The sequence below is a fragment of the Pelophylax lessonae genome, assembly GCF_965119305.1.
Source record: "Pelophylax lessonae genome assembly, chromosome: 4".
Taxonomy (NCBI): domain Eukaryota; kingdom Metazoa; phylum Chordata; class Amphibia; order Anura; family Ranidae; genus Pelophylax; species Pelophylax lessonae.
Window position 1 is genome coordinate 490,094,849 of NC_138771.1, and position 19,095 is coordinate 490,113,943.

The 19,095-nt window shown below is 41.4% G+C and overlaps 2 protein-coding genes across 2 annotated transcripts in view; both read left to right on the top strand.

The window, feature by feature from the left end:
* The window catches only part of ETFRF1 (electron transfer flavoprotein regulatory factor 1), a 305,885-nt gene that overhangs the window by 160,815 nt on the left and 125,975 nt on the right, over positions 1 to 19,095 (top strand). The gene's annotated exons all lie outside the window — the stretch shown is intronic.
* The window catches only part of LOC309554427 (inositol 1,4,5-triphosphate receptor associated 2-like), a 224,196-nt gene that overhangs the window by 149,965 nt on the left and 55,136 nt on the right, over positions 1 to 19,095 (top strand). Inside the window, exon 20 of the mRNA XM_082256145.1 lies at positions 2,215 to 2,293. Coding sequence (XP_082112271.1) covers positions 2,215 to 2,293 — 79 coding nt within the window. The remainder of the gene's footprint in view (positions 1 to 2,214; positions 2,294 to 19,095) is intronic.

The following is a 19,095-nucleotide window of genomic DNA, read 5'->3' on the forward strand; positions in this document are numbered from 1 at the left end:
CATGTTACCAGTAGTGACACTGACCCTAGCCGAATGCAAAACTAGGGAAAACAGTCAAAAGATGGATAGATAAAAAAAAAAAGTCAGTGGCCTCTCTGTAAAACCATTACTGTTTTGGAGGTTGTCTCATTGTTGCCCATCTAGTGCACCTGTTGGTAATTCCAACACCAAAGCAGCTGAAACTGATTAACAACCCCCTCTGCTACTTAACTGACCACATCAATATCCCAGGAGTCGACTTGACTTGATGCTATACTCTGTTTAAAAAGTGTTCCTTTAATTTTTTGGAGCAGTGTACTTTGCAGATGACTTGTAACACAAATTCTCCATCTGTAGAACTTCCACTGATTACTGTTAAAACTGTAAAAATGTATAAAAAGTATCGAATTGAGCATTTTCCTCTGTTTACAGGTTACAATTGTCAATGCAGGAAGTTTATTTCTAGATATATTTGAATGTAATCTGCCCAATTACATAGTCTGTGTGTTATGCACCTCCTGGAACTGGCTTTCACACAGCAACTATTTAGCCAGAATGTTGACTGCACTGTCTCACATATAGATAGCCACTAGGGGGTGCATAGATGTCTTTATAAAAATACAGTATAATCAAATGGGCAAACAATATAAAAATCCTCTCAAAGTTACGGGGTAATTTTACAATAAAAATAGCTTGCAGAACAGTTTCCTCTGAATAGGTGAAGCGCATAGAAAGGGAGTTGGTGAAACTTCTGGGTGTGTCACTCTTTCGTTATGTCATCCCTGAGGTTTAGAGCCACATTGCTTAGTGTTTACATTTTGGCTGTCCGTATAATTGAACACCTGCCACGGTCGGCCGGCGCTGAAGTCTGTTTTGGTAAATAAGGCAGATTGTTCAGCAAATATGTTCAGTAAATATGTTCAGCATTAATAAAAGCAGGAGAGGAGTGTCTGTATATATTTGTATGCTGTGCGCTTGCTGTCTCATAGCTTCATGTGTTCATTCTGTGTTTCTCTACAAATCCCTTTATAATAAAGTTGAACTCTCCCATGTAAATTGCTCATCATGCAAGTAAATTTTATTTTTCCACTTCCTGTAAAAGGATGACCGCTTGAAATCGCAAAACAGTGTTGTCACTCAGTGGACAGGGAAGTCTTAATTGGACATGTGATTTCAAATGGACATTAAGCCGCCGTTCGCATGCCAAATCGCAGCCTATTAATGGCAATGTCTGAATCCATGCGACGCCGACTTTGCAGCGCTGCACTGATTTTCCAAAAGTAGTCCCTGCACTACTTTTGACGACTTCGGAGGTGCTTTCAATAGAGATCTGTGCATGACCCTGCATGGATGTCTTTCAAATCCCCCCTGAACTCTTAATGAAATGCGGGTTTGAAATTGTGTGCGTTCAGCTGAACTCGCACGATTTAAAACCCGCCTCCAATGTGAACGAGGGCTAAGTAAGAAACACAAAGAATTGAAACCCCAACTTGAGCTGACACTTTTAGCCCCCGTTCCCATCGGGCCGATTTGACATGGATTTGACCTGTCAAATCGCATGCCAGATCTGTGCCTATTGCCAGCAACGGCACTGTCCGAATCGGTGCGACGCCGACTTTGTGGTGCCTCACCGATTCCCAAAAGTGGTTCCTGCACTACTTTTGGTGACTTCAAGGGCAATTTCAATAGACCTCTGTGTATTAACCCACACAGATGTCTCTCAAATCGCCCCCGAAGTCGGACTGAAATGCCGGCTGAAATCGCATGATTTCAAATCCACATACAGTGTGAACCTAGGCTTAAAGCTGAACTCCAGCCTTCCCTACAGACTTGTCTGATCTGTATTGGGCTCTTTGAGTATCTCCTATAATCGCCCTAGGACGGTGGACCATATCATTAAGGCTGATCTCCAGCCTTCCCTTGTGAAGTTCTACAGGCTTCTCTCTCAATTTCTTCAAATTCTTTTAATCTTCTAATTATTGCAGTCATATGGTTTATCCCAACCCCTATAAATGTCACCTTTGCTGGTCAGCTTGGTCTGCATGTAAGGGTGAAGACCAAATGTAAATAAAGCTTTTTTTAATTAAAAGGAATTTGTATACTGAACATTAGAGGTAACAATTCCATACAGTTACTAGAATACAATATTTTCCCTGCAGATCATGAATGATGTTTTAAAATGTCTTTTATCATTTTTTACAAATAAGATTCACTTTTAGGTTGATTCCCCAACAGGTCCACACGTGTGTCTCTGGGTATTCAGACTGATGATCACGATCCTGGCCATCCTGTAATGGAAAAAACTTTCTCAAAGGTAAGCGCTGGGCTGAAAAGTATTGGGTCGCCTGCCTTTACACGAACATGAACTTTAATGGCATCCCAGTCTACATCTATAGGGTCCAATATTGAGTTGGCCCATCCTTTGCAGCTATAACAGCTTCAACTCTTCTGGGAAGGCTGTCCACAATGTTTAGGAGTGTGTCAATAGGAATGTTTGACCATTCTTCCCGAGATGCATTTGTAAGGTCAAGCACTGATGTTGGACGAGAAGGCCTGGCTCGCAGTCTGCGCTCCAATGCATCCCATCTATCGAGTTGGAGGTCAGTACTCTGTGCAGGCCAGTCAAGTTCTGGCAACAGGTCCTGCAACTGCATGTATACAAGGGGTTTGTATACATGCAGTTGCAAGGCCGGGAATGTCTCGGCCACTTGGTTGGTGGTGTGCAGTGACCGCTTTCTCGCGGGACAGATCAGATGGGTTCAGACTGAGATTCAAACACAGATAAGCTCATCCCTGGTCTACAGCAAAACTTCAGAATCAGTTGATGTCGGTTTCGATCATATGATTACCATGACTGCCAAATGATCATAGGGATCACAGGTGGTTTGTTTACAAACAAGGCAGCAAACAGCAGCTGTCAGTTTACAGTGTGTGTAAAAAAAAGGAATATATATTATTATTTGTGTGTATACAATATACTGTGTGTGTGTGTGTGTGTGTGTGTGTGTGTGTGTGTGTGTGTGAGAGATATGCTACAATATATACACACATAATATTTCATAGTAAAATAATTGAGTAAAAATTCTTGTGTAAAATATTTTTTTGTGACCTGATCTGCCTATTTGCAGTTGGAATAGGGACTGTTGTAGGCCCCTCCGTGACCCTGGCTGAGCCGGCACAACGGTTGTTTCCCTTGGGACAGCCGTCACCTGCAGCTGAGCTTGGCACCTTTTTCTAAGCAAAAATACCAAGCTTATCTTTTTACTCATAAAACTGGCAACAGGTCCTAAAAGGCTGCCAACCTGCTTCTCTCCTTCCCTGAACTTTAAAGGCATAAACCTAAAGGGTCATCCAGTACAGTCTTGAGTGTTTATGGAATAATTTAGAATTCTAAAGTTCATCTGTCAGCCGGTGGTTGTTGGTTCAGCCATGTAATATCTGCAGGAAACTTTAGAGCTATTATCAACGGGCAAATGGCACTTGGTTCCTTGAGATGAGATGCTTCCTGATCCATTGCACAATTGACAGGTGGGTTTGACCACCTCCTGACCTGCAACTAACCTGAATTTGACTTTCTTCCAAGCTGCATTACCTGCTTCAAGCTGCTTTTGCATTCTGATTGCTTTGTATTGAGGGAGAAGCAGTTCTGACACAAACAAATGGTCATTGTATAGATTGTGCTAACAGTAAAACTGAATGACTCCTAGGAGGATGTTCCTGGAGAGGTTTGTAACATAAGTTGTGATTTGGTATTCCTGGAATGTTAGTCAAAGCAGTGGGAACTGCAGTTTAACTTTTCCAAATGCAAAATAATGCACATGGGGGAAAAATCCTATGAAAGAGTACAATATGGGGGTACGTTTTTGGTCCGGGGTACAGTGGCAGTGGAAAATGTTTTGAGATTATTGTAGAGGATTGTGGCCTGGCAGTGGAGCAGGCAGATAGAATGGAGGGGAGGAGGGGGATTACTGGAGGAAATACCAGCAGGAGGAAGGAGACCTGATTTCCCACTATCACTAGAGGGATTACCAGCAGAAGGAAGGAGGTCCTGATTCCTCTGTATAAATCTTTAGTTATTACTGGAGAGATCCCTAGCAGGAGAAAGGAGGTCCTGGTTCCTCTATAGAGACCTTTAGCTATCACTTGGAGGCATCTCCAGCAAGAGGAAATAAGTCCTGATTCCTCTATATACAGGTGCATCTCATAAAATAAGTCATCAAAAAGTTGATTTATTTCAGTAATTCAATTCAAAAAGGGAAATATATAAGATGTTACCACAAAGTGATACATTTCAATCATATCTTCCTTTTCATTTTGATGATTATGGCTTACAGCTAGTAAAAACCAGTATCTCAGAAAATTAGGATTTTTAATACAGAAATGTTGGCTTACTGAAAAGTATGTCCATGTATAGTTTGCATTCAATACTTGGTCAGGGCTGCTTTTGCATGAATTAGTGCATCAATGCGGCATGGCATGGAGGCGATCAGCCTGTGGTACTGTTGAGGTGTTGTGGAAGCCCAGGTTGCTTTGATAGTAGCCTTCAGTTCGACTGCATTATTGGGTCTGGTATCTCTCATCTACCTCTTGACAATAACCCACAGATTCTCTATGGGGTTTAGGTCAGGCGAATTTGCTGTTCAATCAAGCACAGTGATACCATGATCATTAAACCAGGTATTGGTAGTTTTGGCAGTGTGGGCAGGTGCCAAGTCCTGCTGGAAAATGAAATCAGCATCAACATAAAGCTGGTCAGCAGAGAAGCATGAAGGGCTCTAGAATTTTCTGGTAAAGGGCTGTGTTGACTTTGGACTTGATAAAACACAGTGGACCAACAGCAGCAGATGATATGGCTCCCCAAATTATCACAGACTGTAGAAAATTTTGAATTTCATTTGGAAATCAAGATCCCAGAGTCTGGAGGAAGAGTGGAGAGGCACATAATCCAAGTTGCATGAGGTCCAGTGTGCAGTTTCCACAGTCCACATTGATGCTTTGGGGAGCCATGTCATTCGCTGGTGTTGGTCCACTGTGTTTTATCAAGTCCAAGTCAGCGCAGCCCTCTAGCAGGAAATTCTAGAGCACTTCATGCTTCCCACTGCTGACCAGCTTTATGGAGATGCTGATTTCATTTTCCAGTAGGACTTGGCACCTGCTCACACTGCCAAAACCACCAATACCTGGTTCAATGATCACGGTATCACTGTGCTTGATTGGGCAGCAAACTCGCCTGACCTATACCCCATAGAGAATCTGTGGGGTATCGTCCAGAGGAAGATGAGATACCAGACCCAACAATGCAGACAAGCTGCAAGCCAATATCAAAGCAACCTGGGCTTCCATAATACCTCAGCAGTGCCACAGGCTGATCGGCTCCATGCCACGCCGCATTGATGCAGTATATTATGCAAAAGGAGCCCTGACCAAGTATTGAGTGCATACTATACTGTACATGGACATACTTTTCAGTAAGCCAACATTTCTGTATTAAACACATTTTTTTTTTTTTTTTTTTATTGGTTTACACTAGTTGTAAGCCATAATCATCAAAATTAAAAGAAAAAATGCTTGAAATATATCACTCTGTGTGTAATGCATCTATATAAAATTAGTTTCACTTTTCAAATTGAATTCCTGAAATAAATGTTTTGATATTTTAATTTTATGAGATGCACCTGTAGATCTTTAGTTATCATTAGAGGGATCCCCAGCAGGCGGAAGGAGGTCCTGATTCCCCCTATATAGATCTTTAGTTATCACTAGAGGAATCCCCAGCAAGAAAAAAGAGACCCGAACTCCTCCGTATAGATTTTTATCACTTGCGGAATCACCAGCAGGAGGAAAAAGATCCTAATTCCACAGTATACACTGCTCAAAAGAATTAAAGGAACACTTTGAAAACACATCGGATCTCAACTGGAAAAAAAATCTCATGCTGGATATCTATACTGATATGGACTGGGTAATGTGTTAGGGATGAAAGGAAGCCACATCATTTGATGGAATCTAAAATTATCAACCTACAGAGGGCTGAATTCAAAGACCCCCCCCCTCCCCCCCAAGAATCAAAGTGAAAAAAGGATGTAGCGGGCTAGTCCATTTTGCTTAAATTTTCTGCAGCAGCTCAAAATGGTACTCAGTAGTTTGTATGGCTCCAGCGTGCCTGTATGCATGCCTGACAACATTGGGGCATGCTCCTAAGGAGACGAGGGATGGTGTCCTGGGGTATTTCCACCCAGATCTGGAACAGGGCATCATTGAGCTCCCGAATAGAATAAGGTGCAACCTGGCCATGTCGGATGGACTGAACCATATTGCTCTAGAGGTGTTCTATTGGATTTAGACCAGGCGAATGTGGGGGCCATTCAATGGTATCAATTCCTTCATCCTCCAGGAACTGGCTGCATACTCTCGCTACAGGAGGCCGGGCATTGTCGTGCACCAGGAGGAACCCAGGACCCACTGCACCAGAGTAGGGTCTGACAATGGGTCCAAGAATTTCATCCCAATACCTAATGGCAGACAGGATGCCATTGTCTAGCCTGTAGAGGTCTGTGCATCCCTCCATAGATACGCCTCCCCAGACCATCACTGACCCACCACCAAACTGGTAATGCTGAATGATGCTCTTCATAGATCTTCAGTTCTCACTAGTAGCATCTCCAGCAGGAAGGAGGAGGTCCTGATTACCATATATACTTTTGGTAACTGACGTTCTGGTGACCTCACGTGAGGTGCGCTGCACTTTGTGAATAGGCCGGCTGCGGGGGAAGGAGGGGGTGGGGGGCGAACTTCCTGCTCAATTTGCTGTGACGAACTGAACTGGAAGTGGGAGCAGCTACTTGTCAAAACCAGGTACCACCCCCCCCCCCTAAAAGGTGCCAAATGTCACACCGGGGGGGGGGGCAGACAAGTGGAGCTTCCCCTTTTGGGTGGAGCTCCGCCTTAAGCATTCCTTACGGTGTCCAAAATGAAAATGTAAAAAAAAAATACAAGCTTTGTCTTTAGATATATGTGATATAATACTGAAGAAGTTGTTATACACCAAATACATTCTGGGCTCTGTGATCAGATGATTAAGGCTCGGTTCACACTAGGGCGACCTGTGAGGCGACCTGGTAGCCTCACAGGTCGCCGCAGGTCGCCTCCCATAGGGAAGCTGCGGACCCATTCTAATAGGAGCGACACAAGTCGCTCCGACCTAGAAAAAGGGTCCGGAGCTTCTTTGGGGCGACCAGGAAGCGACCGCCATAGACTTCAATGTTATGAAGTCCGTGTCGGCCGCTCCGAGGTCGCGGCGCGCTGCTCGCACCGCGACCTCGGAGGTCGCCACCTGAAGTAGCGTCGCGGTAATGTGAACCGGCGCTTAGAACTCATATATTTTTTTTTTTTTTTTTGTGTATTGTTACCAAAAACAATTTTAACAACTTCTGGACCGGAAAGGTTTTGCCCCACTAGTGACCAGGCCATTTTTTGCAATTCGGCACTGCGTTACTTTAACGAACAATTGCGCGGTCATGTGACGCTGTACCTAAATACATTTCATGTCCTTTTATTCCCACAAATAGAGCATTCTTTTGGTAGTATTTTATCATTGCTTCGTGTTTTTATTTTTTGCACTATAAACAAAAAAATAGCGACAATTCTGAAAAAAAAAAAAAAAAAAACAATTTCACATTTTGCTATATAACATTCCCAAAAAAAAAAATTAAAAATCAAAATTTTACATTTTAGGCCAATCTGTTTTCTACTACATATTTTTAGTACAAAAAATCGCAATAAGCGTATTTTGATTGGTTTGTGCAAAACTTATCGCATCTACAAACTACGGGAAAGATTTGTCATTTTTTTTTTTTAACTAGTCATGGCGGCGATCTGCGATTTTGTAGCGGGACTGCGACAAAGGGGTAGGAATACTTTTTCAAGGCACTGCGTGTGTGTGTATATATATGTATGTGTGTGTGTGTGTGTGTGTGTGTGTGTATATATATATATATATATATATATATATATATATATATATATATATATATATATGTGTATGGGTATATATATATGTAAATATACCCTCACCAGCCACTTTATTAGGTACACCTTGCTAGTATCGGGTTGGACCCCCCTTTGCCTTTTGGACTGCCTAATTCTTTTGTGGCATAAATTCAACAAGGTGTTGGAAACATTCCTCAGAGGTTTTGGTCTAGTGCAAATTTGTCAGCTGCACATCCATGATGCGAATCGCCCGTTCCACCACATTCCAAAGGTGCTCTATTGGATTGAGATCTAATGACTGTGGAGGCCATTGGAGTACAGTGAACTCATTGTCATGTTCAAGAAACCAGTGGTGAGATGATTTGAGCTTTGTGACATGGTGCATTATCCTGCTGGAAGAAGCCATCAGAAGATGGGTACACTGTAGTCATAAAGGAATGGACATGGTAAGAAACAACACTCAGGTAGGTCGTAGTGTTATAAACAATTCTAAATTGGTACTAAGGGGCCCAAAGTGTGCCAAGAAAATATCCTCCACACACCAAATTCAAGTAGATCGGCAGTTTTTAAAATTCTCAGACCAGCCCGTCCGGTACCAACAACCATGCCACATTCAAAGTCACATAAATTCTTTCTTCCCCGTTCTTTTGCTCGGTTTGAACTTCAGCATGTCGTCTTCGCCACATCTAGATGCCTAAATGTGTTGAGTTGCAGCTATGTGATTGGTTGATTTGTGTTACCAAGCAATTGAACAGGTGTATAATAATAATAAAGTGTCCGGTGGGTGTATATTACTGTGTAAAAGTATTAAGCAAGTGTATGTGAAAAATTTGTGAATAAGAATGCTTTCAGAAATAGAAGTGTAATAATTTATATTCATCAATTAACAAAATGGAAATTAAAAGAACAGAAAATAAATCCAAATCAAATTAATATTTGGTGTGACAACCCTACGGCTGTATTCCACCATCAATTCTTCTAGGTACACTTGCACACAGCTTTTGAAGAATCTCATCAGGTAGGTTGTTCCAAACCTCTGAGAACGAACCACAGATCTTCTGTGGAGGTGGGCTGCCTCAAATCCTTCGGTCTCCATGTAATCACAGACAGCCTTGATAATGTTGAGATCAGGGCTATGGTATGATGGATAAGTATCTGCATGTAGTTTTCATTATTGCGGACACCATTGATCCTGACCAAATCTCCAACTCACTTTGCAAAAATGCAGCCCCAAACTTGCAAGGAACTTCCACCATGCTTCACTGTTGCCTGCAGACACTCATTATACCGCTCTCCAGCCCTTCAGTGAACAAACAACTTCCTGCTACAGCCAAATATTCAAATTTTGACTCCTTAGTCCAAAGCACCTGCTGCCATTTTCTGCACCCCAGTTCCTATGTTTTCATGCATAGTTGAGTTGCTTAGCCTTGTTTTCAAGTCAGAGGTATGGCTTTTTGGCCACAGTGCTTTTATAAAGACCACTTCTTGCCAGACTCCGGATAATAGATGGGTGTACCTGGGTCCCACTGGTTTCTACCAGTTCTGAGCTGTGCACACTGCTGTACATCTTTTGATGTGGAAAGGAAGTAAGCATGATGTATCTTTCATCTGCTGCATTAAGTCTCCTTGTTTCAACCTAGATATGAAATTGATGATCATTATCACCTGCTTGGTATCTTAGGTTAATCATACACCTGACACTAATCCTACAACATCCCTGACTTTGTGCAGGTGTACAAAGTGTGCAAGTGTAATAACTGATGCTGATTTGAAGCCAAAGGATAGTCACACTAAATAATGATTTGATTTAGATTTTTCTTCTACTTGCTCACTTTGCAATTTGTAAATTGGTAAACAATAAACATTTAAAATACATATTTTTGAATGCATTCTTTTTTTACAGCATTTCTTGACAACTGCCTAAAACTTTTGCAAAGTGCTGTATATATCCTTTATCTGAGAACTTTATCCTTCCACCGCTGTGTGATTTAGTTTGTGCTTTGGCTGTTTTTAGACCACTGTGTTCTGAACTTTACGGTCCTGTCAGTGGAAATTATGGAGTTACTCTCAGGAATGATAATAATGATTGTAATGCTTTCACAAGCTGGCATGGAGCTGGAGGAAGACATGACCTTCCACATTTTGTTACACAACTCCATGAATGTTGTATACACATTAATTTGTTCCAGGGCTCCTGTGCTGTCGGCAAAGACGCCACGCCAACCTCTATTCTCTGAGGAGACCAACTGGAGATTTTGGTGTCTTATGTTGTAAAACTGGAATAATCAAATGCCCATTGGACTGAACGGGGCCAAATTATGAAACATTTAGTCCTGCACTATTGACAGAGGATTCCTAGAGCAATATGGATTAACTAAAGAGCGAGAGCACAGGGGTAGCTGCCTTTCTTAAAGCTCCCTCTGGCCAATTGAAATTTTAGAGCCATACAGTGACATTTTTGGAACGGTCACTTGATTAACCACTTGCCGACCGGTCATGTTGACCGTACTGCGGCAAAGTGGTTCGTTACTACGTCGCTGGACTCCTCCCCCTGTAGGCGGCGCGCTCCCGCTGTTTTCATTCACAGCGGGAGTCGGGCCAGGGAGGAGCGGCGGCGATCGCCGCTGCTCTTCCCCAATCGTCGGGGAATCTAGTTTGGAGATCCGCCCGCCTGTGTAAACAGCGGGCGGATCTCCTCAGTGACAGGGAGTGACAGATCGCAGTGTTCAGCATAGCTGAACATCCGATCTGTCCCTGACTCACTCAGTCACCTCCCCCCACACACGTCAGTAAGCACCAGGCATACATTAACCCCTCCCTCTCCAATAAAATTAACCCCTTCCCTGCCAGTGTCATTTTTACAGTAACAGTGCATATATATAGCACTGATTACTGCAGTAATGTCACTGGTAACCCCAAAAGTGACAAAAATGTCAGTCAAGGGTCTGATCTGTCCGCCGCAATGTCGCAGTCCCGCAAAAAAAAATCGCAGATCGCCGCCATTACTCTTTAAAAAAAAATAAAACACCAAAAATGACAGAAATCTTTCCCTTAGTAAACGTAATAACTTTTGCGCAAACCAATCAAAATATGCTTATTGTGATTTTCTTTTTACCAAACATAGGTAGCAGAAAACAAATTGGCCAAAAATTTTAAAAAATTTTGATTTTTACTTTTTTTGGGGGGGAATTTCATATAAAAAAATGTTAAAAATATTGTTATTTTTTCAAAATAAACGCTATTTTTTTGTTTATAGCGCAAAAAGTAAAAATCGCACAGGTGATCAAATACCACCAAAAGAAAGCTCTGTTTGTGGAAAAAAAAGGACGTAAATTTTGTTTGGGTACGGCGTCGCATGACCGCGCAATTGTCAGTTAAAGTCGCACAGCGCCGAATCGCAAAAAGTGGCCTGGACGTAAGACAGCAAAATCCTCCGGTGGTAAAGTGGTTAAAGAGGACTATTCAACAGTCAGTTTCAAAGGACAAGGATACATTTTTCTTGAATCTAATGGGAAGTACCGATTTGTTAATAGTTAAATGTGCTCGGGGTCAAGAAAAATCATAATTTTGTGTATGTGTTTGTCAGTTATCTGGAGTTAGAACATTCATTCTATGAAAATCAAGACTTTTAAGTGGTACTCTAGTGAAAGTCCTTTAAAAAGTCAGTCATTAAGGCACCATTGAATGGTTGGACAAGTGATACTTACTAGAAAGTTTGAAAAAATTCTGCCAGTGTTAGGCCAGCATTACCCATTTAATTTATTGTAGTAACTTCAGCTTAAGCTATTGAGCTCTGTAATCTCCAGCTTTTTCACTTTTGTAAAAAAAAAAAAAATACATTGCAGATATTGTAAAAAGAAAAGGTGCTTTAAAGCTTTACAAGCAGAATGAATCTAAGAATATAGATTAATATGCAATATGTAATATTTACATGATCAAAATGATCAATTGCATTTGTAGTATTTTTTAGTGTTTACTAAAATAATTGTGAAAAAATGCACAACTTCTAAGCAAACCATTATAGTTTCTCTTAAAAGCTAAACACAAGCCTTCCTTTTGTCTTTACATAATTGTTCTCAAGCGATAGCGATCTGTTTGCATCAGGTGTGAGGGCTCTTGAAAGAAGTACTGAGGCGGGGTTCTGTGATATTTTCAGGAAGCTATGTACAGCACCCTGCTGGCCATTTCCACCAGCTTGATCTTTATCACATAGAGAAGGGCAGAGATCCAGTGATGTCCACAGAATCTAAAATGCGGCCCATAGAGTAAACATAGTTGTTTTATTTAACAATGTTATTAGTATGTTGATGAGAGGGAAACCAGTGAAGGTAAAATATATGCAGATTGAACTGCAGTTTATGCTCCCCTATGCCTGTTATAAAGTGACATAAAGTAGAGTATTAGACCATATTTTGGTGTTTTTAGATGTGCTAAATGTTAACTTCCCTTTTAAATGTGTGAGTATTTCTTGTTAAATTCCCCATTGCAATACTCTAGAAGTTGAGTATAATCTTACTCAAGGTGGAATGGCCCCGGAAATGATAAACTGAGCATTTGTTTTGATGCATTAATGGGTCCTTTCAGACAAAGGAGTTTAATTGAAGGAAGATCTTGTGTCTTGAAGTTTGGAATTATGTGTTCTCTGAGATCTCTGTGTAATGTAATAATCTGAAGTGTTCTCTGGAAGATTAGGTCTAATACAAACACAATTTAAGCAGCACTGGAATATGCAGCCCTTATTTAAGTAGGGTAAATCTTGCTGTCAGTTGTATGCCTTTAATGGAGTCATAAAGGAGAGAAAATTAAATAAACAAATTCCTCCAGAGCTGTGAAAGGCAAGCAGAGCATCGACGCTTTACAGTCTGTGAAAACCAGCTACATGGTTACTCGTATTTTTATGTTTAGGGAAAATATTATCTGATTTGTGGGCGATTTTACCCAGATCCTATTGGCAGGTCCAATGAGGGTATCTGCAAAATTTTGGTTTGTGCTAATTTAATGTCCTGGTAACTTGCTGTGGACTCTCCCACCTTGCTAATGGTGCTTGACCATTCTAGAAAGTGTATTTGTATTTGCAGAATGCTGGAATTTACCATCACCGGTCCATGGCCACTGGGCTTTGTCATAATAGACCCAATTCACAAATCTAAAACATGAAGATAAGTGTCTTTATTTGTAAGAGTCACATGGATGAATATAAAGATCCTTATCCCTGCGCAAAGTGTTGTCAACTGGGCCTTATATGTCATAACCAGGTGAGAGGACGTTAGGTAGGGTTTAAGAACTGCAGATGAATATACAAGTCAGTGTGCTGGACTTTCATGATCCTTTGCAGTACTACCCCCCCCCCCCCCCCCAAAAAATAAAAATAAAGTTACATTAAAGAAGGGAGTATTGAGAATCGGGGGCGAAAATGGAAATTCTAGAGTTAGGGATTCAGGGACAGATTGTAGTGGGTAGTCCTGAGCACTGGAGAATCCATCATCTAGAGCAGGGGTCTCCAAACGTTTCAAACGGCCAGTTTAATGTCCTTCAGACTATAGTGGGGCCAGATTGGCTAGTGGGGGTAGCATCAGTGGGCCCAGTATCCGTGAATAAACATTACCACAGGGTTGGTGGTCAGGAGGAAGAGTAATGCCCTATTATTTGTATTAGTCGGAGGAATAGTGCCCGATTGTTGGTGTCAATGGGAGGAAAAATGCCCCATCATTAGTTTCAGTGGCAGAAATTATGCCCTACTGTTTGTGTCAGTGGGAGGAATAGTGCCTCAAGGGCCAGATAAAGGCTAGCAAAGAGCTGCAGTTTGGAGACCACTGATTTAGAGTAAGAAGTGTGGAACTTTTTTTTTTTTTCTGTGGTTCGACATAAAAAAATAAGCTGTTGTGTGGTGTTTCTTTCCCTCCACCTAAAGATATAAGCAGCCCTTTCATCCACATTTGTTTTTTAGATCAGATTAATGAAAATATTTTTTGCTGCATTGGATGTGCAGAGCAGGGATGGGCTTCAGTGTTTAAATCAGACATACGCTTATCAGTTTTTTTTTTCCTTTTTAAGGAATTCTATTTTGGATTTTTACATGAGCTAAAACTAAAAGATTGTACAATTCATACAAAATTAAACAAACATTACTGATCCATACATGGTAGTATTCCCATACATTAGCATCTAATTATATACAGCATATCATAAATGGTTTATGCAACCTCAAGGTTTAATTGTTCATATTCTGTATCTTGTGACATCCTAAATAAATACCATATACAGTGCCTTGCGAAAGTATTCGGCCCCCTTGAAATTTTCGACCTTTTGCCACATTTCAGGCTTCAAACATAAAGATATAAAACTGTAATTTTTTGTGAAGAATCAACAACAAGTGGGACACAATCATGAAGTGGAACAAAATTTATTGGATATTTCAAACTTTTTTAACAAAAAACTGAAAAATTGGGCGTGCAAAATTATTCGGCCCCCTTAAGTTAATACTTTGTGGCGCCACCTTTTGCTGCGATTACAGCTGTAAGTCGCTTGGGGTATGTCTCTATCAGTTTTGCACATCAAGAGACTGAAATTTGTGCCCATTCCTCCCTGCAAAACAGCTTGAGCTCAGTGAGGTTGGATGGAGAGCGTTTGTGAACAGCAGTTTTCAGTTCTTTCCACAGATTCTCAATTGGATTCAGGTCTGGACTTTGACTTGGCCATTCTAACACCTGGATATGTTTGTGAACCATTCCATTGTAGATTTTGCTTCATGTTTTGGATCATTGTCTTGTTGGAAGACAAATCTCCATCCCAGTCTCAGGTCTTTTGCAGACTCAATCAGGTTTTCTTCCAGAATGGTCCTGTATTTGGCTCCATCCATCTTCCCATCAATTTTAACCATCTTCCCTGTCCCTGCTGAAGAAAAGCAGGCCCAAACTATGATGCTTCCACCACCATGTTTGACAGTCGGGATGGTGTGTTCAGGGTGATGAGCTGTGTTGCTTTTACGCCAAACAACGTTTTGCATTATTGCCAAAAAGTTTGATTTTGGTTTCATCTGACCAGAGCACCTTCTTCCACATGTTTGGTGTGTCTCCCAGGTGGCTTGTGGCAAACTTTAAATGACCCTTTTTATGGATATCTTTAAGAAATGGCTTTCTTCTTGCCACGCTTCCATAAAGGCCAGATTTGTGCAGTATACGACTGATTGTTGTCCTATGGACAGAGTCTCCCACCTCAGCTGTAGATCTCTGCAGTTCATCCAGAGTGATCATGGGCCTCTTGGCTGCATCTCTGATCAGTCTTCTTCTTGTATGAGCTGAAAGTTTAGAGGGACGGCCAGATTTTTGTAGATTTGCAGTGGTCTGATAATCCTTCCATTTCAATATTCTCGCCTGCACAGTGCTCCTTGGGATGTTTAAAGATTGGGAAATCTTTTTGTATCCAAATCCGTCTTTAAACTTGTCCACAACAGTATCTCGGACGTGCCTGGTGTGTTCCTAGTTCTTCATGATGCTCTCTGCGCTTTAAACAGACCTCTGAGACTATCACAGTGCAGGTGCATTTATACGGAGACTTGATTACACACAGGTGGATTGTATTTATCATCATTAGTCATTTAGGTCAACATTGGATCATTCAGAGATCCTCATTGAACTTCTGGAGAGAGTTTGCTGCACTGAAAGTAAAGGGGCTGAATAATTTTGCACGCCCAATTTTTCAGTTTTTTATTTGTTAACAAAGTTTGAAATATCCAATAAATTTCGTTCCACTTCATGATTGTGTCCCACTTGTTGTTGATTCTTCACAAAAAATTACAGTTTTATATCTTTGTTTGAAGCCTGAAATGTGCCAAAAGTTCGCAAAGTTCAAGGGGGCCGAATACTTTTGCAAGGCACTGTATCCCGACGTATAAGACGACCCCCCAATGGTCAAGGTAAAATGTAGGTTTTGGGCTATATTCGCCATATAAGACTACCCCCTTTCTGAGGCAACATCATTTAAAAACCTATTTGATTTAAATAATTTTAAATAAAATGGTTATAACTTACCGGTACTTATAATCCTTTAAAATGCTTCATATTTGCTTCTTGGTGGTGAAACCACAATGGGGTCTTGACTAGCAGCCGTTTTGTTTACACCCACTAATCTGTCAGCCTGCTGGATGTGCGGTAATACTGTATGTAACGTTGCTTCGGCTACATACAGTGTACTGCGCTGAGCCAATAACAGCAAGTCATGTATTCTATTAATAAATACAAAGCCAGCTCACATTGTAACACCAGCCTGCCTCTTTGACTCATTAATAGAATACATCACTCACCGTGATTGGCTCAGCGTGGTATACTGTATGTAGTGGAAGCTATGGTACATACAGTATTACCGCACATCCAGGGGGTTTTCCGCACAGCGGACTCAGTTTTGCTCAGTGGAGGATTGATCTGCCGATTCCCCGATGAGCAGGCGAGTGACAGGTCCGTCTCCGCTCTCTGTGCGGAGACGGACCTGTCACATCCCCACTCTCCTCTATGGGAGATCAGATGAAAATGGACCGCCTGTCTGTTTTCATCTGATCCTCCAGATGAATGGAAAATAGGGTTTCCATCCATCTGGATTTCACAGACCGGATCAAATTGGATAGCAGCGAGTGATATCCACTGCTCCATAGGGGTGCATGGAGCATCCGATCAGGTCCACCTGAAAAACTGACAGATGGACCTGGTCGGAAAGCCTGTGTGAAAGGGGCCAAAAGAAGCAATGCCAGCTTTTTGATGCCATGCATATACACTATTCTATCTATTGATCATTTTGTTGAATAAATGATTGTAAAGGCTATTTTTTTGTGTCCATATACAAGTATACCCACTTAACGACTGCAATCAGTGGTTTACCGGAGTTATCGCTAAAGCTATCAGCCTCAACCCTGTTTTGTTTTTTTTTCAGCCGATGGCTTTCTCATGGAAATAGTCTGAGCAGCTCATTAACTGCAGGAATGATCCGACTGCGGTGAGCAGATCGTCTCTGATCACCTCTATGGCTTTGGAGGACCGGAGCAACATAATGTCACTTTCGGTCTAGGGCAGACGTAAACTTTTTTTTATTTATTTATTTATTTTGATATTTTGCTTTTAAGGCCCCGTTCACACTGGGGCGACGCTACTTCGGACCGCGACCTCCGAGGTCGCGGTGCGAGCAGCGCGCCGCGACCTCGGAGCAGCCGCCACGGACTTCATAACATTAAAGTCTATGGCGGTCGCCTCCTGGCCCCCCCTAAAGAAGCTCCGGACCTTTTTTCTAAGTCGGAGCGACTTGTGTCGCTCCTATTAGAACGGGTCCGCAGCTTCCCTATGGGAGGCGACCTGTGAGGCGACCAGGTCGCCTCACAGGTCGCCCTAGTGTGAACCGGGACTAAAGGTAATTGAGACATTTGGGGTCTTTTTGACTCCAGATCTCTCCATAAAGAGGACCTGTCGTCCTATTTTTTTTTTTTTACATTCCTCATAATAGGAATAAAAGTGATCCAAAAAAAAAAAAACCCTAAAGGGGCAGTGTAAAAATAAAAATTAAAACATTAAAATATATGAGAAAAAAAATAAAAGCGCCCCATCCCTCTGTGCTCGCACACGCTTACGTAAGTCATGCACACACATGTAAACTGTGTTTGCACTAGACATGTGCATGACGAAAAACTTTGTTTCCTTTTAGATTTGTTAATCTAGTTATTTTGTTAAATTCTTTTAATTCGTATTGGGGATGCGTACTGGCAATTCTTTCTATGTATTTTTTCCAATTTTCTTTTGTATTTCCCGTTGGTTTTTTGATTGGAAACTTAGCTGAAATGTTTTAAGAAGTGCATTTTGCTTTTGGAACTGACTGACAATTACCTACTGAACTGAGTCTGACCAAGATTAGATTGAACCATCTATGGCTAGCTTTAGGGACTCCGAGTTGGTCTAGGTTGTATTCTTGTATGCTTTAAGGGGTTGTAAACACTGCAAAAAAATAAAAAGAAGAAAAAAACACTGGAAGACAAAGGCGTAATGATCTAGTATGCATCACATACTAGCTCATTATGAATTACTTACCTTAGAACGCAGCTGTTCCAGCGGCGCCCAAAGACGGCTGACATGTTCCCCGGAGTTTCTTCTGGGTTCGCGTGCTCTGGCTCTGTGATTTGCCAGAGCTGCAATGACGTCACTCTGGCGCATGTTCTTGGGAGCTGGCGTTCATGACACAGGGCTCAGAAGGAATGCCACCCGTGGCCGTCCTTCAGAGCGAATGCGCCGGTGATGTCACTGGCTGCATGAAATGTAAATGTTTAGGAGATATTTTCATTACCTATAGGTAAGCCTTATTCTAGGCTTACCTATAGGTAAATGTCTGCAGAGGAAGTTTACTTCCTCAAGTTCATTGTCATGTTGGAAGGAAGGAAGGAGATCATTCAGCCCAGCCGAGGTCCGGAGTGCTGTGGATGCGGGAGAGTTTTTCATTGAGCCTCAAACCATGGACCCTGAAAAGTCTACCTGTCCCAGACCAGTCTATAATGGTGCTGGAAAACGCACACAACCCCACAGCAGGACATGCCTGCCACCACCATGCTTCACTGCTGGGATGGTATTGGGCAGGTGATGATGAGCCAAAACTGGGTTTCCTACACACATAATATTTACACTTGAGGCAAAAAAAACTATGTCTCTTTCTTCAAACTATTCAAAAAATTAATCTTAATCTAGCCACTCTACCACAATAAAGGCCACATCAGTGGAGGCCTGCAGTGATGGTTGTCTTTGTGATTTTCAATCTATAAGTTTGTCTCTACACACAGGATCACTGGAGCTCAGAGTGACCAAACATCTGGTTATTTATACATGTTGATCTTTTTTTGTATTAATAGGTTTATTCAAAATATGTGAAGTGTACGAAGTATTAAAAGTAATAGTTTACTTTCAAAATGTTACTATGTACAATACTGTGCAAAAGTTTTAGCCAGCTGAGAAAAAATGTCAAGTACAAATAGCTTCAAATATATATTTTACTGGTTTCGAATATATATTTTACTGGTTTCTTTTTATCAATTTTACACTTGCAAAGTAAACGAACAAAAGAATATTCTTCATCAAATTAATACAATAAGTCTTTAAATCACCT